This window comes from Mastigoproctus giganteus, chromosome 2, assembly GCF_048544385.1.
Source record: "Mastigoproctus giganteus isolate SK-2022 chromosome 2, ASM4854438v1, whole genome shotgun sequence".
In the NCBI taxonomy this organism is placed as follows: Eukaryota; Metazoa; Arthropoda; class Arachnida; order Uropygi; family Thelyphonidae; genus Mastigoproctus; species Mastigoproctus giganteus.
This window is the reverse complement of record NC_143576.1, coordinates 161562383-161588660: the sequence shown is the minus strand read 5'-3', so window position 1 is coordinate 161588660 and position 26278 is coordinate 161562383. Positions and strand designations below refer to the sequence as shown.

Sequence of the window (26278 nt, the reverse complement as noted above, 5' to 3'; positions counted from 1 at the left end):
TTTCCGGCATGTGCTTACATGTCCCTAAACATGGAAAGCCAGTTCTGTTTCTGTTCGTTAGTCAGCAGACAGGGTACAAATTTTTCTTTGTTTAAATTTTCAGTTAAAATGCATTAGCATGTACCACACGATAGACTTAGAATGTCACAGATATCATTAATTGTATACCATCTATCCTCGTAGATAACTCCATACCCTTTTTCAACACTTTGATCAGGCCTACTTGAAGACTGATGACCTGGGTGCTCAAATCCATAACCAAAGTTTGGCCACCTTGGAAACGCAAATACCTTTAAAAAGTTTGTTCTATCCATAATGCTTGTTTAAGCATTTTATAAGTCTAAAACTGTTTTCCAAATTTATGACAATATCTGATGCTATGGGAATTTGCTGTTCCTTAACATCCACCTCTTACTCAGATGTAAAAATCTCAAGATGCACCCAACAGAAACATACTTAAATGCTAGTTGCACAAAAGCACAACCTGCTATTGGAGTGAAACACACCGCACTAAATTCCCAATGAATTAGTTCATCGGTATCTAATGGTGCATGCTGTTCTACTTGTGGTTAGTGCTGCACATGGCCAGAAACTTTTGGCTTTAAAATAGGCATATAATATCAAATTACAAACATTTATATGCATTTAATGAAAAGATCACTTATAGAATATCTTAAACGTTATTATTTTTTAGGTTTAAAATAGTTATATCCACTATAACCAATAATGTCACAAAAATTTCACAAATAGCTTAAGAGAGTTGTGTTGCAATGAAAAATACATTTTTTGAAAAGACTGAGGAACAAATCCAGGAGAACGTGATGGAGGCATTGCATGATGGTTGTATATCCTACAGTATTATCGAGAACTGGTTGCTGAATTTAAAAAGGATCACAGAGTCATCAAAGATGAATCTGGATCATGATGAACATGTCAAGCACAGAAAACATTGGTGATTCATGACCTGATTTTGAAAGAATGCTAGAATGGTTTATAGTACACAGCAAAGACACCTAACCTACCCTGTGAATGAGTCCATTATACTGTTCACAAAGAAAGACTGAGTATGAAAAAAATTACAGCAAAATGGATACCAAAAGATCTGAGTACAGACCAGAAAGTGGGGAGAGGGATTGCAAAAGATAAGTGTTGCCAAATTTTCCCAGGAAGCTTGAATCCTGGGCAAATCAATAAACTGGTGACCACCGATAAAACCTGGATTTGTTATGATCCTTAGATCAAATAACAGTCCATGGAGTGGCATCAGTTTTTTGGGTCAAAGAAGGGGTGATATTTATGGATTACTTTCAAAAGGATAAATCTATTATGGACAGATATTATTCTTCCTTGAAACTGAAATTTCTTGAACTATTAAAAGGCTAAACATTGTGACAGCAGGAAATTTTCCAGAAGGAACACCTTTCTGCATGACAGTTTGTAGTCATAAGACCTGTAATCACAGAGACAATCATTAATTTAGGTTATGAACTAATTTTTCACCCTTGCCTAATTTTTCTCCAGAATGTGGTGTGTGCGTGTGGAGGTGAAACAGTCCTCAGGCTACCACCTGTTTCCTGCACTGAAAAAACATCTTAAAGGGTGACAATTTAGAAAAAATAATGATATTATTCAGTGGTCAATGAGTGATTAAAGACCAAGACAGCGATCCTCTAACCACTACTTTGTGTCAATGATTTCTGAATGTTTTATGGCAGGATAGAAACTTTTTAAATATCCATCCCTGATATGCTACATAACAACAGCTTATTATATTCTAACCCTGACACAGGTAGGTTTTCCAAACATACATGAAAGGCAAATGGTTTCTTCTAGGGGAGCCAGCTTCGTAGGGTGAAAATCAATTTTAAAAATGTGTAAAAATAAAAATTATATAGAAAGGTTTTTAAATATTAATTTGTTCTTATTTTAACTTGACTGCTGAATGTCACTTGAAATTGTTGTCAAAAATCAACAAATCAGAGTTAATATAAATATAGAAATAAAACCTTAAATTTTATGATGCAATAATATCCTTTACATCTATTTATGTTACTAGATGCAATTTTATCAACTTCTCGATCCAAATTCTAAAGAATTTTGGCTTTTTAAAGTTTACATTGAACAACCAAGGCTAACAAGATCTTCCCTCCTCCAATTTTCAAAGCTAATTTTGTTATAAAGTGTATCTACTATTGCTTAGAAACACGTAAGAGATGGGAGTAACTTCTGGGAAGATTTCAAGACAATTTTTACATAAACAGACATTATTTGTGAAACAGCATTGAAAGCCCATATATGTGTATACTCCTGAAAGGATTAATAGCTGGGTCTGCTTATTTCATACCATTTGTAACTAAATCATTAAAAAAAAAATTAGCATGTAAAGTTTGGAAATCTAAATGATTTTTGAATACATTAACTGTACTGAAGGCTATCACCATAATTACATTATAAAAATGTCCAAATAATCTACAGTTGTGAAATGAGAATCATTCATGACACAGCTAAAAAGTTCCCACAATTTTTTCAGGAAATTGATTTTCTAAAAAAATTCAAAACAGAATTAAAAGACAAGATAAAAGATTTTTTATTTTTTGTCTTCAAAATGTTTTCATGCTTCCTAATAATTTTATTGCAATTCTTGTCAGACTTATATAACATCTTGATTTACAATGCAAACAAGAGAACAGAAATATTAAAATTAAAGGCCAATTTGAAAACAACAACTTTAAACCATTCATATTTGAGTGAAAAAAAAATAAATAAAAATCAGTGAGATGTATTTATATGCAGCTGGTTTGTTAGCTTCTGATTTAGAGTTTGGAAAATTTCCTATGCAGTCATGTAAATTAATGAAAAATATTCATAATGCAGCCATGTGATGATGCATCCTGCAGTTCCACTTGTATTACAAAATAGTGTACATAATTAACATTGGTATTATGCACACTTAAACACATTTAAATATTGGTATGTTTTGGATACACTAAAAGTATGTCAAAAGGCTAAACATCTAATTCTCTGTATAATGTTATGTAGCGACAGCTCAAAAGGAGACGATGGTGGAGATGATTCATTAGATATTAAACCACCACAAGCTACTATTACGTATACCAAAGACCGTAATGACAGACGAGATGGAAGGAAAAAGGACAGACATTCTCGAAAACATGAATGTAAGTACCTATACTTTTTTTTTTTTTTTAATATATATTATCAAGTTATTCCATAAATATTTTTTTATATATATTTTCAAGTTATTCCATAAATAATGTCCTCTTTCTCTTTGTACTCTTGCAAAATAAAACCTAACTACATCAAATCAGTATATTTTCCTTTGTTTGTTTCTCTGTACTCCTACTAGCATTTTGTGTGCTTATGAAATTCTTTTTTGAAGCAAACAATGCAAAAAAGACACTTTTAAAGTTTAAAAACTTTTGTATTTAATATATTTGAACATACTATGTGATCGAGGTCAATGCGACAGGAGCATATGATGTTAAATCATGCAATTAATTTTTGTTCTGGATCGTTTAAGTCACATTTATAAATAACAGAAAATTATGTAATATTGCAAAGTATTACACTTCCCCACCCAGCTGGCAAAATTTTGTGGAGAGAACTCTGACCACTCTGTCTTTTCCCACTCAAGCATCCTTTTATCCATTGTAGTAACTTGCCCTTAATGCCATACTGCTCCAATTTGTCAGTAGCAAAAAGCTTTCCTGAAATCCAAGTATATGATATCAAAATTATTTTTTGCATCCAGTTCCTTTGTGACCACATCAAGTATCCAATCAAATTGGTCAGACAAGACTTCCCCTTAACAAACCTATGCTATGTCTGAATTATTACTGCAGTCTTGTCTAGATGATCCTGCAATGCTTCTGTAACCAGTGACTCCATTATTTTCCCTGGAAAGGAGGTCAAGCTAACAGGTCTGTAATTACTCATGTCACCTTTTGAGCCCCCTTTGTGAATTAGAGATATATTTGCATATAGGAAAGCATTGAATATTGAACTTAGATATCAAACTTGAATTTACTTCAAAGAAATTCAAAGTTGAATTTACTTGAAATTTAATTCAAAGTTGAATTTACTTCTATAGCTCGAAGGAAAGAAAGAAGGATCCATGAAAGAAGTATTCACAGAGATGATAGAGGACAAAGGCAGGCTGAAGGAAGGAGAAGTAATAGAGAACATGAATCCCGTAGACACAGAAGACGGGATGATATGAGAAGAGAAAAGGAGTTACGTGAAAGAGTTACCAAAGATCAAAGAGAAATGAGAGAGGCTAGGGATTCCCGTGAAACTAGGGATGCAAGAGAAATGCGTGATGTTCGAGAAAGAGGAACAGAAAAGTTCAGAGAGAAGGAATTAAAAGACCGAAATGATAGGGAACAGTAAGTATATCTGATAATGAAAAAAATTTGAATTTTTGAAATATAGTAGTATATATTAACAAACAATTTCATAAGATTATTAAATATCTTTCATCTTGAGTATGATGAAATTTTGTTTATATACTAGATAATAATTTTAATTAGTTGAAAATAAGAATATTTTGCTCATAATGATAGCATTGATTTTTCTTGTTCCAAACTGGTTATCTTTATGCTTGTGCAGTTATTATCGATTTAATATTTAAAACTGAAAAGTTATTGAAATGAGAAGTTTTAAAAAATTTAAGCTTTCTGAGAACAAGCATCTAAAAATTCTTTCTGGAATTATAGCTTTGTTCCCAAATACACCACTGCCATATGTTTATCAATATATCTCTAACTTTTCCACAGGCATCATAAAATACTTAAGATATACTGGGAAGAAAAACACCCGCATTGGACCGTAATTCTCTGCTATAGTAATGTTCAAAAAATTGCATAGCCTTATTTTTTAGGTTGTTTGTCCGCTAATCTTTTATGAAATAAAAGATTAGCTGCCAGTAAAATAATCACATATTAAACTATTAATTGCTGAAAAATTTACTTTTATGCCCTATGGATAAATATACAATGAAATAAGTACTGTTCTCCAAAATAACAGCATGTTACTTATGGTTCACATTATAACAAAAATTCTATGAAAGCAATATGAAAAAATTCTATGAAAGCAATATGAAAAAATTCTATGAAAGTGATTTTTTTTCATTACTTTGCTCATACTAGGATGACAGGCAATATATAACCAGAAAACACAACGAAGTGCACCTTAATATATTTCTTTGGCCCTTTTACCTTGATGACTGCTGCACATCATCGTGGCATCGACTGGGTAAGGTTCTGAATGTATTCCTGGGAAATCTCATGGTACCAAACACAGATTGTCTCCTGCAGCTCTCTAAGTGCTATCTGGTTTCCTTTTCATAACTGAAACATCCATTTTGTTCCAACAATTTTCAGTTGGTTTGTGGTTTGGACTGTTCCCAGGCCATGTTACTATGTGAATTCTTCAACCATTTTTGCACTTGTGGACTTAAATTACATTTATTTAAGCAAGAGCACAACGTTTCATAAATTTAAAACTTTTGCTACTTTTATGAAGTAGTACTTACAGTTTTGGCTCTATGACATGGAGCAGAGTCATCCTGAAAAATGCAATTGGCAACATTCTCATAGTGATCTCTAATTGTGGAAAGTAATTTTGTCTCAAGAACGTCCTTGTACATCTCAGCAGTCACTGTACCCTTCACAAATTCAAGACAACCAACTCCTCTATGTGAAATACACCCCTATATCGTTTGAGACACAGAATGTTTTACTGTGTTGATGATACAGGCAGGATGAAATTTTTCTCCTCCTCTTTGGCTAGCAGTCCGCTGGCCACCTGAACCATGCAAATTGAATTTCGATTCATCAGAGAAAATAACACATTTACACTGATCCTCAGACCAACTAGCATGCTCTTTTGCCCACTTTAAGTGCTGGGCTTTCATTTTTTTTCCCTTAGGGGATGTGTTACTAATCCTGATGAGAAAAGGTGTCTACATACTGTAGCAGTACTTGCCTTTACTCCTGTATCTTCCTCCCATGCTGCTTTGAACTCTGTTAACGAAGATCTGTTTCTGACACACACAGACAGACTAGAAATCTGTCCTGTGCTGCAGAGGATATTCACTTCCTTTCTTTCTGTTTAGACTGCCAGTTTCTGGTAATTTTTGTAATAAACAAGCCTGCTTGAACAATAACGTATCATTGAGTATTACCAACATGGTCCCCCCCCCCTCCCTGCATTTAGAATAACCACCATATCTCTTTTTTTGCATTTTGATGCTGCTCTGAGTAATGAAATAATTAAATTGGGTCACACTAATATAAAATTAAAATAGTTATTTAATATAACTGTATAATTTAAAAGATAGAAAACTACATTAAAGGTAATAAAATAGTTTTAATATAGTTTTATAGTTGTTAAATTTTAGTTATATTAAAGAATTATTTTAATTACTCACAGTGGCATCAGAGTAAGTAAGAAAGTGATATGAAAGTATCTTTAAATTATGTCTTTCTTTTGTTTTCTTTTTCATTAATGTGTGGTAGTATTTCTTATCTGGTAGTGTGGCTATGCTAAAAGACAAAGGACTTATTTTTTAACAGGTGATGAAGACATTAGAAAAGCAAATCAAAGACCAGAATATTGTTAATTAATTTAATTTATATTATAAGACACTGTTGTGGCTACTCAGATTTTTAAAGATATGAGCAAAAGGCCATATGTTGTAACAGACAAATTACATGATATTCTAGAAAACATGTCACAAAGTAGCTATGTCACTAGGTGAGAAATGTGCGGCAGTGCTCTATCCTACATCTAAACTATTGTGGCTGTGAGAATAACATGCTTTGTAAGGAATTTATGTTAGTGTGATATGGTCATGGTACATATTTACAGGACTATGTAGTTGGACTTCCTCAAAAAAGGATCTTATAGTGAATGTAGTATAATTGCACTACAAGTAGCCTGTGGAGAATGCAGTGGAATTTCATCAATGATTGGTGTGATGTTCACCTCATCCCATTATTCTAGGTGTTGCTATTCAATTTGTAATGCCCTCTCATTGGTCCATAGAATGTTCCAAAGTTCCTTTTCTTTAATGAAGTCCAACCCCATTGTCCTGTAATATGTGCCATGTCTGGATCACAATAGCATGAATTCCTTAGAAAGCATGTTATTTCTGTCCGTCGCCATCCTTGCCAGGAATGGAAAAGAAAAATTGTATCACTTGGAGTTGGCTACCGCATTTGCAGTTTATACCAGCAAATGATGCGGTAGCTGACTCCAAGTAATTCTGAGAATGTCTGGAATTTTGACCATGAGACAACATGGTCAAAACTTCAATGTGGTATTTAAAAAAAAAACTATCTCTGTTATTGTGACCAGTTTAGATTACATGTAAAGGAGAGACAACAAAAAGGATGGTTGCTGAATTAACATGGGGTTACCTGTAATTCCAGGAGACTTTCGCACAACTGCAGCTATTATACACCCAATTAACAAACCTTTTAAAGTAAAAACCCTTCGTTTCTGAGGAGTGGACCAAATGTGGGAAGCATCAAATCAAAAGTTGATATCGACAAGGCAAGTGAAATTATCATTTCCCGGATGCGCAGCAATACAACAGGAGAAAATTTAAAGATGTATTTTGCATAAAATGTTTTGAATTGATGAACTCCTTCAACAAAAAGCAGAGTGGGTTTTGACCAATGCTATTACAATATCTTTAAGTACAAAGTATAGCCAGGTGGGCAGGAGCAGCAGTGCGTAGCACACGCTTCTTGATTAGACCGCGGTTCGAGCCCATGACCACCAAATACGGAGGATGCGGAAAGGTCGGAATGACCACCGCATGTCCCCTGAGAAATATGGCCTTAGTTGCTAATGCTCCTAAAAACCAAATAACAAACAAACAGTCCAAAGTAGAAGAGGGGCTTAAAAAGATATTCACGCCAGTACAATCACCACAGATCTCAGCCTACCACATTAAGGTGTCAACACCCGGGGTGGTTTTGGCAGAGGTTTCGTTGGCCATAATAGTAACATTTCTTTGGTCTCTAGCTTTCATGGGTAGAATATAATCTTTGGGTTTATGGTTTTTAATACCTTTAATAATACTTTAATCAGCTGATGGCCATCCCATTGGCCATCAATTGATTGTTTACCATGCAGCCTTAGGCTTTGACAGATGTATAAAACCTTAACAGCACCTTGCATGCAAATAGAGCTGTCTTAGACAAGCCAACATGTGAAGTGGTGTTAACAGGTATGTTGTTTTATATATAATTAATTTATAAATTTAGGTTAACATTTCATTTATTTGTGACTAAAATTGTTTGTTGTAATTTTTTATTAATTTTAAGTATAATTAATTTATAAATTTTATTTCATTTATTTGAGACTATTATTTTCTGAGCTAAAATTGTAATTTGTAAAACTGTTAAGAATGTAAATTTAAATTTGCCCTGTGTTCCCCTTATTTTAGCCCTGGATGATCTGATAATGGATTCTGGTAAAAATCTTGAAATATCACCTTTGTAATAAGTGTGGGAATTAGATTATAAACTAACTTTGTATTATCCATGTGGTAAAAGAGAGTGGTTCATTTCAAAATTAATCCACGGATAATCCTCGCATAGCATCACATCCAAATTATATTAGTCAGCAGATATATTTCATTAAGCTAAATTTAACTAAAACATAAAAGAAGTATTGCTAATTATTTTTAGTAAAGCTGAAAATAAATATAGTGATTAATTAATAAATATCTTTTTTGTCAAGAATTATTGCCATCATTTATTTTTAATAAGGTACTACAACCGCTTGGCTATCGAAGATTCGATTAGAAACCCACGTGGAGTATACTCTTCAAAAATATTACTCTCCAACACTGTGTATCCATTAGCAAAGTGGACACCATTATCACCTAATTGTATGACCCTTTTGAGAGTAGATGGTAAGTTGCAGCATGACCCATGGGGGTTTTAAATTATGGTGAATTTAGATTCCACTGTTGTCTAGACAGCATCATTGTACTGTTAAGTAGTTTTTGGTGAAGAGGGGGACTTTCAGCCAATGGAAATTTATCATAGGATGTTGGTAATGTATGGTAGTTTGTGGTTCTAAACAGCTTTAGTGGTGTGGAGTGAAGTAAGCAGTTCTGAGAGTCAACTTAGGATATATATCACAGCCTTACTCATTACCCACAGTATCCATCAGTATCACTGATGCAGAAGCAGCAATGTGTATATAAAAGTTGCAATTAATTAAAAAAAAACAAAGAAACAGAAAAAGAGTAATAATTATAACGTGCGGTTAAGCATTGTTGATTGCTTTCATGACTCCAGATGTTTATCCACAACACTTCTATTCAAGTAAGAAATAAAGCCTTCCAATGTTTATTTAAATTCATTTCCTATTTTTGTATTTAGTATATAGTGATTGAAATGAAATGCAGTATAAAGCCTTCTTTGAAGAAAGGGAATAGTAGTAGTTTATAACAGGCTCAAATAGGAGAGAAAGAATCCAAAACGATCTAAATTCTGCCGAATAAAAAATTTTGCCACCCAATAATATTTTACACATGCTGGTGCAGAAAGGTAGTCTGAGTTATTTTCATTTTTAGTACTCCATGGTTTTACTATAAATGGGTAGTTTTAATAAATTTAAAGGATTGGACAAATTATTAAAAGGAATGGGTAGATGAAATAGGAAAAAGAATTTTTTTTTTCTTTTTTTTCTTGATGTTTTACTTTCTTGTGTATTCTATAATGTTAGCTCATCATTACTCACAGCTTTCATTACAAAGTATAATTATTTGATAGGGTTCTTCCCATGTTGGCTTCATTGAGAAAGAAACGGTTGTTATTCATTGAGCGGCAAAGACAGAGGGACAGAATGAGGCATGATGCTGATAGGGGACATCCTCGGAGGGAAGGTGAATCATTGCAATTTTTCCATGTTCAGAATACAGTGTATGCTGCTTATAGTGATCATAGATAATGTTATCATTTGTGTAATGTTATTACTTTTATGAAGTCCTGATCAGGTGTATACTAATACATAGAAAAAAAAACAATTTTTAGTGGTTTGGTTTATATTATAATTTTTTTTGCCTCTTGCGATTCATGCATGTACACTGGAAGCAGTTACATAATATCCTGATTTGTTCTTGAACTTTGACATGTTGCATGGCTAGTTACTGATTTTGCTTCGTACAGTTGATATGGTTGACATTCTTACTCTGTTAAAGAAAGTAATCTGTACTCCTAATCTGGCTTTTTTACAATATAGCATTAACAGTTTTCTAATACCTGATTTTAATATTTTATTTGTTTTGAATGGTTTGTGTGGATTTCCGAACTTCCATATTTTTATGTACACATTTCTGCTTTGTATCAGTATAGTTGAGTCCCCAAGTGATCACAATAAGCAGCGTATGCTGTGTATAGTTTCTTCATATGTATTAGTTTTCACCCTTTTTTGAAATGTTATGAAGGAGACTTGTGGTCTCATTTCTTATTTCTTACACAATCTGTATAGTATTGTTGCTTGCTGTTAGTTCTAGAATATATTAAATAATATACTGTTGATAATATGATCTGGTACACAACGAATAATTTATCTTGAAAGCAATGTAAGTGCAGTGTAATGTAGTGCAGAATAATAGCATTAATTTTAAAATTAAAATTAATGCTATTGTTCTGACTGGACTGGTATAACCTTTCTTTGGCATAACAGCTCAGATGGTCAAGAATAATAGCTTATATCTTTTATGACCTTTCAACCCATGTGAATCAGCAGTGTAGACTTTGGAAGTTATCTGTTATCACTGCCATAGTGATATGCATTTATATATTTTATTTATTTACTGCCTTAATAATTAGTGCAGACAATAAATATGATTCTACATAATTTAGTTAGGTAGCAAATTTTTCAATGCAGATTAATGTGTAGTTCTGTATCTGCAGTAATTACAGATAGCAGCTTTAATGGCTATACCCATATGGTATTTTATGTATCCTTGGGGAATAATATTGCTAATCAGTTTCCATTTTATGCTGTTCAAGCTTTTAATTAAGTGTATGTTGTTACTGCTTATGTTAATTCTCCTATATGTTTGTGTTCTTATTACATTAGCATCCAACTTTTTTGAAATATTAAGCGTTCCAATTTGTGGGGTTTATGGTATTAAATCTGAATTCATCTCTTTTGTCATATACAGCAGACTCGATTTACTGGGATTGGATTAACTGGAACACCTCAAGACTCCAAATTAAAAAAAAAAAAAAAAAAAATCATAAAATTCAAGTAATAACTAGAATAGGTATAAACAGATATTTTGCAAGTCGTAAATAAGTGCAAGAAGTGGCATTATTATTTATTATTATTATTATTATTAGCTATATGGTGCACCAGCCAAAAAAAAAAAAAATTCCTGAGTTACCTTAAGAGAGAGAGAGAGAGAGAGAGAAGTCGAAGTGAATCACCAAGTAAGAGAAGAATGATGATATCCAGCTCAGGACCTGGGAGTGCCAAGCCCATACTCACCAGATGTGAGCCCCTTGGATTTTATAAGTCATCATTGGGAGATTAATGTGCCTATTATCTTGCAACCCCCGCTGTCTTCATGCCCGCCACTCAAAAAAAAAAAAAGAGAGAGAGAGAGAGAGAGAGAGACCAAATGTTTAGTTTCTTTTAGTATGTTGCATCAATTGTTGTGTTCTGTTGCACTGCAAAAAGACAAATTTTGTTTTGTTACTTATGTCAGGGATGTCAATTTTTTAATAGTAAATATATATTTTTTTGTTTAGAAATCTTTGCACTTTCAGTTAAACAAAAACTGGAAATTATTAAAAAGTTTGAAAACGGTGCATTCGTTAAATCTTTAAAGAACCATTATAAGGTTGGTGACGAAACCATACGCAACATCGTAAAAAATAAAGGGAAGCTATTAGATTTAAAATCAAATAGCAAATTTTAAAATTGAATAGCATTTCACCATAATAAAGCAAAAAATAAAGGGAAGCATTGTATTCGACACGCGAAGCGTATGTAGTAAGTTTTATCTATCGGCATATTTTTTACATAGGTTGTTGAACATTTTTTGATATAGTAAGTCCCCGACTTATGCAACTACGGATTATTTACGTAAATTTTTTTTCACTCAATTTTTTTATTTTTTTTATTTTTAGGATTGTAAAATTTAAAGAAACAAAAAAAAAAAAAAAATAATAATAATAAGCAATCAGTAATGATGATCACGGCACGCACAAATTGCACAATTGAGATCGAAGTAACAAGCAAAAAAAAAATAGGAAAGAAGAGAAGATTCTTACATTTTATTTTAATTTATTTTATTTTAAATAATTTATTTTATTTTTTTTATATATATATATATATATACATATATATGACTGAAGATTTCAGTGAAGGAGACACACATTTCACCATAATAACGTAAAAATCCACAGAATTTCAGCTATTAGTATTTTTGCAAATACAATAAGATTGAGTTTACTACCAATTTATAATTAGATGCGCGAACAGAAAAGCCCAATAACACAAAGTGCAAATTGTTTTTTTGGTGACCTCCAGAAATGTGCTTTAGTAAAATATGAGTGGGGTGATAATAGTGAGTGTTCGCCTTAACCTTGTGAAGTTCTTTACAAAAAATTTCATTTTGACAGTTATCATACTGCCAACTAAGAGAATAAGTGACAGCTGTACTAGTAAATCTACCAGGGAAAGGAGGAAAGCATTCGCTTTGGATCAGCTATTAAACTAATAAGAATATGAAAATGGCTGAATTCAGGTTTGTCGATAATAATATAGTAGCAATATGTTACTAGTCATTCCCGAGTTATGTAAAACTCGACGAAGGAAGAAGTCCCGAGAAGACTCTTACATATGTCGGGGACTTATTTTTGGATTAACAGGGAAATCGATTATCTGGGATTTGTTTTTTACCATCTATCCCGGAAAATCGAGAGTCTGTTGTAATTTAGTGTGTTACGCTGTTGATTATATCTATTTTCAAATCACTAGGGCACATTCCATTGGTGATTTCTTCATATTTATCATAATCAAATATGATAAGGTTGTCTATCAGTTGAAATATTTTAACATTATGGTCTAGATTTCTTTCATAATAATGCAGATACAAATTTGCCAAATTACTTGAACTGGTGAATTGTATATAGATATTATCTCCAAATTTAATATCATTATTACTAATACACAGTGAAACTAGTTCTTTCCAATATCCTTTGCTGTTGTGAAATTTGTTATAGTAATTTAGTGCCATTTAAAACTGGCACTAAATTACTTCATAAACCTGTTCACATGCGATATGCTGGTGAACAGGTTTATGAAGTTGAATGTATGCACCGATTTTGTCTCATTGTTTTTGACGTGTTCTAATATTTTACTGTTATTGCCAATGAATTTGGCATTCGTAATATTTTCGGCAATAAGTTTTAATTTTTATTCTAGGTATTTCTGGGTTCCTATGTTAGCTATCCTTACAGGAAGTAATAAATCTACACACGATGAGTGCTTTATGAAATTTTGGTATCCAATAGACCAGCAGTTCCCAACCTTTTTTGACTTGCGAACCACTAACCTATATTCTCTGAAATTGTATAATATTTCTGAATTTTTATTATAAAATATTTCCAATACTACATTTTTATAAGCGATATTGCATAATAATAAAAATTATTAAGTATTATTTATATTGTACTTTGTAAAGTAGTTACGAATTAGTCCAAACAGGTTTCGAACAGGCTAAGAGTAGAAAACTTGCTTCTTGTCCAAATGGTAACTGAGCATTCTGGTCTCTTGCCAAAGCTATTGGCCGCAATTTTTGCCCATCTCTGTTCTCACCTCTGTCTAATCCAGATGAATTCTATTGGCACTTCAACCAAGGATAAAGCTGACCTGCTAGCATCCTATTTTTATTCCAACCCATGTATTGATGATCTTGGTAAATCACCTCAAACCATTTCCTGTACACTCCATTCAATGCCACCTGTGGTCTCCAGTGAAGAGGACGTCAGAAGTATTTTGATGAATCTGATGCTAAGAAAGCTCCAGGTCCTGGTGGTATCTCAAAACCTGTGCTCCTGAACTTACTCCTGTTTTGTGTCAACCTTTTTTTCACTTTCTTATTCCAAAGGTTTTTTTTTCCTTTCTGCTTGGAAATTTGCTCATATCCAGCCAGTTCCTAAAAAGGGTGACAAATCCCTTCCATCCAATTATCATCCCATTGCAATTACTTCTACTCTTTCCAAAGTAATGGAGAAATCAATTAACTGCCAACTCTTAAACTACAGTATCTGTAAATCTTTTATCTGATCAACGATTGCCATTATAGATTCCGTCAGTGTTGTTCCACTGGGGATATTCTGGTATATGGAGAAATTCAGTGGGAAAGTTTGGCGAAACTCAAGCCTTTGATCATGGCCTTTGATCATGCTTGGCATAAAGATGTCTTCTAAATAAGCTTGGATCCTATGGTTTGCTAGCTGTTCTTTGTAATTGAATATCCAGTTTTCTCTCTGACCACTCACTGTGGGTGATGGTAGATGGCTCTCTGTCTTCTAACTTCTCTATGAATGCTGGTTTCTCCCAAGGTTCAGTTCTTTCTCTCACTCTTTTCCTCTTGTATATTAATGACCTTCTATTGACCGGAAATTCCATCCATAGTTTTGCTGACAATAGCACATTGCAATTGCATTCCACCTTCCAGTTTGAGAAATCTTGCCCTGCTCAAACAGCTCAACTTCTCGAGTATCCACTGCGAAAACCTTAAATGCTGACCTTCAGGTAATTCTCCAGTGGGGCAAAGATAACTTAATTTTAATCCTTCTAAAACTGAGTCTTCTCTTATATATCACAAAAAGGATTCTTCTGCTCTTGTGCTTATCTTCGATGATGCTCCGATATCTAGGCAAGACCTTGGTGATTACCCGGACTTCCAATCTCTCTTGGGATAAAGCACATTACAAATACTGCTTCCTCTGCATCTAAAAACTGGGTTTTCTCTTTCGTTCTCAGCGTTACTTTTCTTCCAATCAGCTGTTTGCTCTATACAAATTGCAAATCTGCCGTACCATGGAATATTGTTCCCACATCTGGGGGCAGTACCCCCAAAACCACTCTCAGTCTTCTAGATTCCATTCAAAAGAGGGCAGTTAGGTTAATTAATGTCTCATTTCTAACAGAGTCTCTCCACATTCTGTCTCCATAGACTTTGTTTCTGTTGCATGCTTTTTCTATAGATACTTGCATGGGCACTGTTCTTCTGAATTGGCTTCTATAATTCCCGCTTTTTTTTTAAAGCAGTCTGAACATGTGCGCAACCAGTCAACATCCTTTTACTGCCCAAGGCCAAACTCACAGAACCAATTTTTCTTCTTCCTCATTTATCTTCAGTTTTCTGGAACAACCTTCCTTCATAAGTATTTCCTGAAAATTGCAATCTACAGAAGTTAAAGTCCAATGTCAACATATCTTCTTTCATCTTTTCAATCTTCAACCCATGCATGGTACTAATACTACAGGTTTTAAAAAAAAGTACCTATACATAACAATAATCTTTGAGAATGAAAAAAAATCTAGTATGGAAAACAGATTTATTTAACATGATATACTGTAAGATAGTAAACTAATTATAAGGAATTGTGGGAGAAGATGTGGTTTATTTCTTTGGCAATTCTTTTCTTTTATTTAATTTTATTTTACTTTATTGTTTATTTTTAGTTACATTTTCTAGTTTAGAATAATATACCTATGTAAAATAATATACCTAAGCAGACGCTATTACGGAATTTTTAGTGTGAACCCCCTTGAACACTTTTGCGAACCACCGGTTGGGAACCGCTGCAGTAGACATATCAGAATTTTGTATTTTTGTTTTTAATAATTTTCTTTTTCTGTATAGCCATTAGCTTTTTAACTACACTATTAGGTTTAGTATGCACTGCTTTATAAGTTTTGCTGTTCTTCAGTTCATTGGTGTAGTATATCCATGTAGAATTTTTGACATATTACGCTAAAATTGTTGGCTGTTTTATTGATGTTTGTTGGGATAAATTTATTATGTAAATCTTTATTTTATTCTTAATACTTCTCATGTTATACACTTTTTACCTATGTTATTAAGTTTATCAGTTAATGCTACCATGATATAATTTTTGATGTTTACAATCCAGTTATAGAAGGCCTCAATTGGTGTGTTATACATATAGGCTATTTTATAGGCAAATTGTAGCAAATCTGTATGTAAACCACATATAATCCATTTTATGTTGATTTTAGTGGATGGCCAAAACTTAAATCCTTTTGCATGATACACCAGTGAACCAAAACATTATGACCACCTACCCAATATGATGTTGGTCCTCCACGTGCAGCCAAAACAGCTCGTCCCGGCGAGGCATGGATGTTACAAAGTTTCTAAATGTGTCTTGTGGTATCTGGTATCAACATGTAACCAGCAGATCCTTTAACTCCTCTAAGGTCCGTGGTTGAGACACCGCAGATCGGAGTTGCTGTTCCAACAGATGCCCAATGAGATTGATGTCTGGGGAATTTGGAACCTGGAAGTCTTCTTCATGTTCCACAAACCCGTCTTGAACAATCTGAGCGGTGTGGCATGGCACATTATCTTGCTGAAAGACACCACCGCTGCCATGAATGGGTGTACCTGGTCAGTAATGATGTTTATGTAGGTGGTAGATGTCAGAGTGCCTGGCACATGGATGACTGGACACAGGGTATCCCAAAGCATGACACCGCCGCCACCAGCTTGTTTTTGTCGCACGGTGCATCCAGATGCCATCACCTCCCCAGGTAAATGACGCATGCGTACCCAGCCGTCCACATGGTGCAACAGGAAATGTGATTCGTCGTACCAGACAACCTTCTTCCAATCACACAAGGTCCAGTTTTGATGCTTGTGTGCCCATTGTAGGCGCTATCGCCAGTGAACCGTGGTTAGCATGGGCACTTGAGTGGCCCATGCTATGCAGCCCCATTTTCAGCAGGGTTCGATGTACTGTGTGTGTTGTGACACATTACTCCTGTCACCAGCATTCAAATTATTGGCTAGTTGCACCACAGTTGCCCTTCTGTTGCCATGTATCATCCGAGAGAGTCTTCGCTCACCTCAAGCATCGATGAGCCGTGGTCGTCCAACACCTTGCCGGCAGTTCATGGGTTTTCCTCCTTGGACCACTTTCAGTATGTACTAACCACGGCTGACCATGAGCATCCCACCAGCCGTGCCATTTCAGATATGCTGTGACCCAGTCGTCTGGCCATTACAATTTGGCCTTTGTCAAACTTGCTTAAGTCCGCTGCCTTTCCCATCTGAAGCACAAGAGTAACACTGATTAACAGAGCTTGGTATCAGGTGTTTTTTATACCATGTTCCAACCCGCGCGCATGCTGTAGTTCACTTGCAAGTGCTTCGATTTACATAACGACTTGCTGATCATAATGGTTTGGCTCGTTGGTGTACCTTTGATTTCCATATCCTCTTACTATATCCAGATTGCTAGGAAGAATATGGTTATAATGAGTGGGGGAGTAGAGCTTGGACAATTGAAAGCTGAAGGAGCATCAAAATTATTTCAAATTATCTGTACTTTGAATTAAATAATTCTTTTTTATGGACTGGGAGGTTCAACATGCAGAAAAATAATTTGGAAAACCAATATTTTGAATTATCCAAGCTCCACTGTAATTACAAATGGCCAGTCCTGTCAGCTGTTCATAGTTGTGTTTTGCTTCCACTTTGGTTTGCTTTAACAGCATGATTGTGTTTATCATAATTTTGTTTGTGTTAATCGCATCAGATATGTTATTTTGGAATTTTATAATACAATATTCTTTTGTATATCTAAAGTAACTAGGTGGCCAATTCTGAATTTTAGAATATTTTTGATAAGGTGTTTAAGTTGAATATTTTTATTCAAGTAGCGTGGTGGTGTTGCTTTATGCTTTTAGTATATTATGTTTAAGACCAAGAAGTATATTGTGTGTGGATTTAACATGTGTCACATCCTTGTCCCACTCCTATAATTATTAACTGTTTGAAACATATTGTTCTCATTTTTAAAATTTAATTTTATCTATATTTTGAATTATAACTTTTCTTTAGTACCCTTAGCATTCTCTATGTTTTTAGACATGATATGAAAATTTTTTTTCTGTTAAACCTATTATTTAAGCTGTAAGGATAGAGTGATTTGTAATATATGAACAGGTCTTCATGTAATTAGGTGAATATTATTAGGCATTATATATATTATATCATATATATATATTAGGTGTATGTATATTATGTGCTATCATGGGCTATAATTGTATAGAAATTTAATTTTTTGTTAGTGGAATAGAAGTACCAGAAATGTTCCAAAGAATACTTTAATAGGAAACGATTAAGAGATTTATGATTTTTCATTTTACTAGATGAAGAAAGAGGTGATCGAGAGAAACCTAAAGATCGAAATCGAGAGTATGATAGAGAAAGAAGGCGGGATAGAAGTCGATCTCCCACAAAGAGTAGGTTTGAAGATCGTGCAGATGACGTTGAAATAAAACGTTCAGTTCACCAAGATACTTCTCCTGGTAAGGAAATGTGATTGTGGTGAATTTTTATTGATATTAAAATGCCTAAATCGCACGAGGTAGGGGTGACTTTTTCTGCATCTGCTAAAAAAATTGCCAATAATTCATATTTTTCCTGGTACCTAAAGGTGTCCATCCGATTCCACTTTGAAATTGACCAAACTCGGTTCTCAACCACAGTGGTATGTAATTTTTTTTATGGTGATTTATTGCATACTATCTGAATGAAAACATCACAAGATCTAGCCTTTTATTACTCCTTAAGATTTTATATTTGTATTTTCTGGTTTTATATTTGTGTATGAATTTTAATTGAGATAAAAGATTTTACTTTTGTATTCTTTAGTTCTGTTCTTTCTCCAGTGAGAGTATATGTCCATCATTCATTTTATCTCTTCAGCCTTATACATATCAATCAAGTCTCCTGTAAGGTACCAGGTTCTCAGGCAATGCAACAACACCTTCATGTGGATGTTGATTAGCACTCCACACCAATCTGGTCTCCTTCTGTTGATGCCCTGTGTCCTTTTTTTTAAGTGTGGTCTCACTGATTCTAGGTGAATTTGTTGAAAACAAATTCTTTTTTTTCAACAAATTCATCAAATAAACAATCTGTTGGAATTCAAAAATTTTGAAATAATTTATTTTTGATAAACAACTTACGAGTTGATAATTGTCTAATTTTATACTTTAAGAAATAATACCACTTCATGAACAGGATAATATGGATAGAAGGCTAATGAAAAGAAAGAGAATGCAAAAGATACATTTATTGCAATATTAATTTTCAAGGCTTATTTTAAACTGATTTACACCAGTTTAAAATAAGCCTTGAAAAAGGAAGGGAAATGGCATTGAGACCATCTTTACCTATATTTCCAGGAAACTTTATACAGACAGGATAGTAGGGAGCAGATGAATGCCACAGGAGGCAATTCATCAAACAAACAGTGGATAATTCCAGGAAATTTTAGAGACAATATTAGGGAGCAGATAAATGCCACAGGAGGCCAAGGAGGCAATTCATCGACCTTTCAATAAATTGATCATTTGAAAACATTGTCTTTCAATAAATTGGTCATTCAATATATTGCTTGTTCGATGAATTTATTTTTGATAAATTTGTGTCTAATGAATATATTTTCAATAAACTAATTTTCAGTAAATTATTCCCCAAGTCTTAGCAACATCTTTAAACAGAAGGATGATATCTTTTTGCCTATTTGCAGAATATAACATATTACAGTATTAGTATAGACCAACATTTCCCAGACTGGGAAATGTTCAGAGGGGGTATCAAGTAATGTGTTTACACACACACACGTGTGTGTGTGTGTGTGTGTGTGTGTGTGTGTGTGTGTGTGTGTGTGTGTGTGTGTGTGTGTGTGTGTGTGTGTGTGTGTGTGTGTGCTGGTCCTTGAGAGTGTCGTAGACATTCTCTCAAATATGCTAAGCTGTGCTTGCTACCTGGGAGTCTAAAATGCTGATGGAACTGATATTCAGGTGAGACTCAAGTCAAGTGGACCTAATTTCGGTGGAGTCCGGTCGGTCTATGACAGCCAAATTCCCTGCTTGTGCTTCACTATGGTGGGACTGTTCTCCATAAATATTCAAATGTGGCTACAACTTCCTCACAAGGTACAAATGCTATAGTGGGAGGCAAACCCTGGGTATAACCCCCCATGTGCAACTCTTGAAATACGGCACCTAGCACACTGTGGGTGATTACCCAGGTGCAAACCAACGTAAGCAGGGGTCGAGGTGTGATACCCATACCACATGGATAAATCTCGCCCCTCTGTGTTACCGGGCAATACTAGGTGGTAGATGACTCTCATCGACCTGTGCAATACCACCACTTTGCTTATCGTAGACCTGAAGTAGTGGAACCCATGTTTAGTCTCCAGAGCAAAGCTCCTGTAAACCCTTCCCCATCTCTTCCTTCATGCAGTATGATCGGTGTCTTTTGAAGTTATGATGGACATCATGCCGAGATCCAATCTTCCTTACATTTTGAGGGTACAGCTCTAAAATGGTGTTCGCAGGCTGGCTGCTAGTTAATACACTGGACCGAACTATTGGTAACTTTTTAGGAGGCTTCCAGATCAGCTAGTGTATAATCTTGCTCTCCCTACTCTGCCAGGGGTATTGTCGAGACCACGTTATGTCAAGGAGCTCGGTATATTCTTACCATTTGTACGCCATATCCAAAAATTTCATTACTTCATACAGCATGTCCCCCCCCCATCTTTCCTTACTGCTGAATGCACTCTGAATTGTCAAACTAATAGAGCAAACTTATCTGTGAAAAGATCTACACCTACCAAACACTTCCTCATTCACTTCACAAATATACATGGTCTCAGTTCTGATTTCAACATTGTCCATTTCCACTTACAGTCTACCAGACCCCGTATACTTTTTCCGACAGAATCTCAGTTATTGGTTGATTCAACCACTGCACATCTCAGTTGTCTGAATTATTCGCTGTATAATATTCTGGCTTCAAAGGTGGTACTTGTGCATGGCCATTCTGATATTCCCTGTCCGAGACTTAGTAATTTGAAATCTCCTCTGGCTTAAAGTCTTTCTATCACGTTCGGTCAAAATCATCTGTTGCCTCTATCATTCTCCAACTCCACTAGTCACTTGGAACTCTTTGACTTCCTATCTTTGAAACTTAACTTTCTCCAGTCCAAATTTACTAACAGTGAGGTTATTTTTCGTGGCGATTTTAATGTTCACAACTCCAGCTGGCTTCCATTTTCTAGTCACGCAGACCCAGCTGGTCGAGATGCTGAGACTTTTGCAATTACTAATGACCTCACACAGATCGTTCATTTACTGCCAGAATACCAGACAACCTCACTCACACAGCCAACATGCTTGATCTTTTTCTTATAAACAACCCTGCTAAGTACTCCCTCGAGGTGAGTGTTCCTGTAGGCACCTGAGATCACAACTTGGTGATGATCTCTTCTCCAATGGAGCCATTCTCTCATGGGCTTTATCAACCTCGTGTTGTTTGGCATTACAAGAATGCAAAATGGGATGACTTCCCACTATTCCCAGTATACTCCATTCAGTGCCTCCTGTGGTTTTCCATCAAAATGATGGCAGAAGGATTGTGATGAATCATGATGCTAAGAAAGCTCCAGGTCCTGTGATATTTCTCCACTTGTTCTCAAAACCTGTGCTCCTGAACTTCTGTTCTTTGTCACCTTTTTTCACTTTCTTATTCCAAAGGTGTTTTTCCTTCTGCTTGGAAATTTGCCTGTATCCAGCCAGTTTCCAAAAAGGGTGACAAATCCCTTCCATCCAATTATCCCATTGCACTTCTAATCTTTCTAAAGTAATGGAGAAATCAATTAACTGCCAGCTCTTGAGCTATCTAGAAACCTTCCATCTGATCAACAATTGCCAGTATGGATTCCGTCAGTGTTGATCCACTGGTGATATCCTGGCTTATGTTACTCATCTGTGGACAAATTCAGTGGAACAGTTTGGCGAAACTGAAGCAGTTGGTGTCGATGTTTCAAAGGCTTTTCATTGTGTTTGCCATAAAGATCTTTTAAATAAGCATCCATTTTATGATTTATCATCTGTTTTTTGTAATTGGATATCCGATGTTTTCTCTCTGATCGCTCATTGCATGTGATCAAAGATGGCTCTCTGTCTTCTAACTTTGCCATTAATGCTGGTGTTCCTCAAAGTTCAGTACTTTTCCTCTTGTATATTAATGACCTTCTTCCATTGACTGGAAATCCTATCCATAGTTTTGCTGATGATAGTACATTGCATTCCACCTTCCAGTTTGAGAAACTTTGCCCTGCTAAAACAGGAAGTTGAATATCCATTGATAGTGGATATTCACTTCTCAAATATCCACTATCAATCCTTAAATGATGATTTCCAGTGGCGGGCAGAGGTAACTTAGTTGATTTCAATCCTTCTAAAACTCAGTCCTGTCTGATATCTCGCAAAAAGGATTCTTCTGCTCCTATGCTTACCTTTGCTGACACTCTGATTTCTAGGCATAATCATATATCTCTATTAGGGATTACACTGACTTCTAATCTCTCTTGACATAGGCACATTAATATTGCTTCCTCTGCATCTAAAAACTGGGTTTTCTCTTTCATTCTCAGCATTACTTTTCTTTCAGTCAGCTGCTTACTCTGTACAAATCGCAAATCCACCCCATGGAATATTGTTCCCAGATCTGGGGCCCTGCCCCCACTACCTCTCTCAGGCTTCTAGATTCGATTAAAAAAAAAAAGAGAGCAGTTAGGTTAATTAATGGCTCATCTCTAACAGTCTCTCCACTCCCTGTTTCATGGACATTCTGTTTCTGCTGCATGCATTTTCTATGGATACTTCCATGGGCACTATTCTTCTGAATTGGCTTATTTAATTCCCACTATCTGTTCCAGAGCAGTCCGACATGTGCAGCAACCAGTCAACATCCTTTTACTGTCCAACTTTAAACTCACAGAACCAATTTTTCCTCTTCCTCATTTATTCATTCTTCCTTCATGTGTATTTCCTGAAAATTACAATCTACAGAAATTCAAGTCTAATATCAACAAATATCTTCTTTCCTCTTCTCAACCTCCAACCCACATGTGATACTAAGTATTATAAGTTTTAATATCTCTCGTGCTTGGGGTTTTCATTTAAAAAAAAAAAAAAAAAAATGTAGGGATTCACAGATCTCAGTAGTTTGGGAGCTGCTGGAATAGACTGTAACATGTAAGTAACCTAGGCTTTTATTGCATCAGCCAAAGACAATTTTATCTATACAAATTCCTCTCCCTTTATCATACTTTATCCACTGCCAGAAGTTACTTATTCATTTGTCTCTCTTAAGCTTTACCAGACTTTCAGCCTCAACCACCCAAGAAGGGAAGGCAGTTTATTTGATTGGGCAATAACATCACTGACCAAATGTAAGTTTCCTGTTGTCCAGTCTTTTACTTTCCCCACAATAGTTTATATTTATGCTCCCTGTTCCCCCCCCCCATTTCTTTGTGAAAATTCCACTGTCATTTTCAATTTGATTCCCATCTCCATAACACCTTATACTCTACAATTGTATCCACTCTAGATTCCTTATTTCCAAGCTATGTAACTGACACCAAATTGTAGCAGGATACTTAATGATTTTGTAATAACTGAGAGCAAAGTGGAAGAGAAATTGTTGAAGTTAAACATAAGAAAAGCATCTGGGGTGGATGGGATCTATCCAGTTATATTAAAGGAGGCGGCAAAGCAACTAAGCAAACCCTTAGCCATAATTATGAGAGCATCCTTGGACTCAGGGGAGCTTTCCACGGACTAGAGATGTGCAAATGTATCCCCAATTCACAAAGGGGGATCGAAGGGTGACACGAGTAATTACAGACCAGTTAGTTTAACTTCTGTTCCGGGTAAAATAATGGAGTCACTGGTTAAAGATGCATTGCAATTGCAGGATCATCTAGACAAGACTGCAGCAATAATCAGACACAGCATGGGTTTGTTAAGGGAAAGTCTTGTCTGTCAAATTTGATAGGATATTATGATGTGGTTACAAAGGAACTGGATGCATAAAATAATTTTGATATATATTTGGATTTTAGGAAAGCGTTTGACACCGTTGCGCATGGAAGACTATTGTACAAATTGGAGCAGAATGGTATTAAGGGTAAGTTGCTACAATGGATAAAAGAATGGTTAAGTGGGAGAAGACAGAGGGTGGTAATCAATGGGTGCTGCTCTTCATGGACTAATGTTATTAGTGGAGTACCACAGGGTTCGTTGTTGGGTCCACTGTTGTTTCGTATATTTATCAATGATATTGATGAAGGTATATCAGGCTTAATGTCAAAGTTTGCAGATGATACAAAGGTTGGCAGGGTTGTTAATGACAGTAATAGCAGTGTGCTACTGCAACAGGACCTAGATAATTTGGGCAGATGGGCTAAGAAGTGGCAACTGAAGTTTAACCTTGACAAATGCAAAGTACTGCATATGGGTAGAAGTAACCCCAGAGAAATGTACCAATTGTGTGGTGCTACACTTAAGGTGGTAGAAAATGAAAAGGAGCTGGGAGTAATTGTGCAGTCAGATATGAAGTTTTCTAAGCAATGCAGACAGGCTGCCAGGGCAGGTCATGGGGTTTTGTCAATGATATGTAGGAATTTTGCTAGCAGGGAAAAGGAGGTGATTGTCTGTATAAGGCAATGGTCATGCCACGCCTTGAGTACTGCGTACAGGTCTGGAGGGAGGCCTCATTTTAGGAAGGATGTAGATTTGCTTGAGCGCGTACAGAGAATGGCAACAAGATTGGTGAGGGGAATGAAGGAATCCTCTTACCAAGAGAGGCTTAAGTTCTGCAAATTGCAGTGGCTGGAGACTAGGCACCTGCACAGTGATCTGATTGAGGTGTATAAGGGCTTGAATGGGTTGAGCATGCTGAATTGTGATGGGATCCTTCGACTTGTTCAGATTATGAACCTAAGGGGCCATAAATTCAAATTAGGAAAAGACAGATGTAGAATAGATGTGCGGAAATTTGCCTTTAGCCAGCGGGTGGTTAATTGCTGGAACAAACTTCCATCTGTCGTTGTGGAAGTTGATAGGTTGAATAAATTTAAGGAGGAACTGGACAGGCATTTGGAGGGAATGGTGTGAATTTTTTTTTTTTTTTGATTTTTTGATTTATTTATTTATATTTTTTTTTGGCTGATGCTGCATAAGCTCATACACTTGCTTTCTTGTATCACATGCCACTACTACTACTACCTTTGTAATCTCTTCTCATATTTCCCTTTGCTATTTGTACTAAATGGGTCGTTCCTCTTCGGACCTTTCAAGATGTTCGATGTCTTTCCTTAAATGCTGCCTCCAAGCCCAAATATAGTATTCCAAATGCCATCTCACTGACTTATATAATGGAACTGTAACCTTCTTTTCTCTGGGTGCAAAAGTGCTCCTTCCTGATCACCTGCTAACACTGCTGCTCACCTTCATTTCTCGCTGTATCGAACCACCCAAGTCTGTCTCCTCATTTATGTTCTTCAGCCCCATTCCACTTAGTGTATAGTGTGTAAATTATTCTTTGGTTATAATTTCCCAAATTAAATGTGTTGTGAAATTATTATTTCCCAATACATATAATGGTATCAAATGTAGAACCCTACATTTAATATCATAAAAAGGCAAATGCTATTTCACTGACCACCCATAAATCCTGACCAAATCATTCTGAAGGAGCTGAGTTTGGCTTGCATTATTAATCAACCTCCCAGCCTTTATTATCATCTGCAAATTTCAACATCCTTTAGTCCCCTGATATTATTCAAGAAGATAAAAAAACAAGAAGGCTTTGGCACCAAAACTTGGGTGGATAGCACTTATAACACTAACCCACTCTGAAGAAAGACCATTTATAATAACCTTCTGGCTTCTGTCCTTCAGCCATCCCTCAGTCCACTTCAGGTTCTTACCCATGACTCCAGTAGACTAGCTTGTATATCAACCTTCCATGTGGGACCATTTCAAATGCTTTGCTGAACTCTGTAAGTATATTGTCAAAACACTTTCTTGCATCCATCTCCCATATGACAACATTAATAATTTATCAGACAAGATTTTCTCTTTATAA

General features: G+C 35.4%; 1 protein-coding gene across 1 annotated transcript in view; it reads left to right on the top strand.

The window, feature by feature from the left end:
* The window catches only part of Pitslre (cyclin dependent kinase 11B pitslre), a 233911-nt gene that overhangs the window by 16669 nt on the left and 190964 nt on the right, over window positions 1-26278 (top strand). The window contains exons 3-6 of the mRNA XM_090389610.1: window positions 3040-3176; window positions 4109-4403; window positions 8802-8947; window positions 18472-18630. Coding sequence (XP_090245736.1) covers window positions 3040-3176; window positions 4109-4403; window positions 8802-8947; window positions 18472-18630 — 737 coding nt within the window. The remainder of the gene's footprint in view (window positions 1-3039; window positions 3177-4108; window positions 4404-8801; window positions 8948-18471; window positions 18631-26278) is intronic.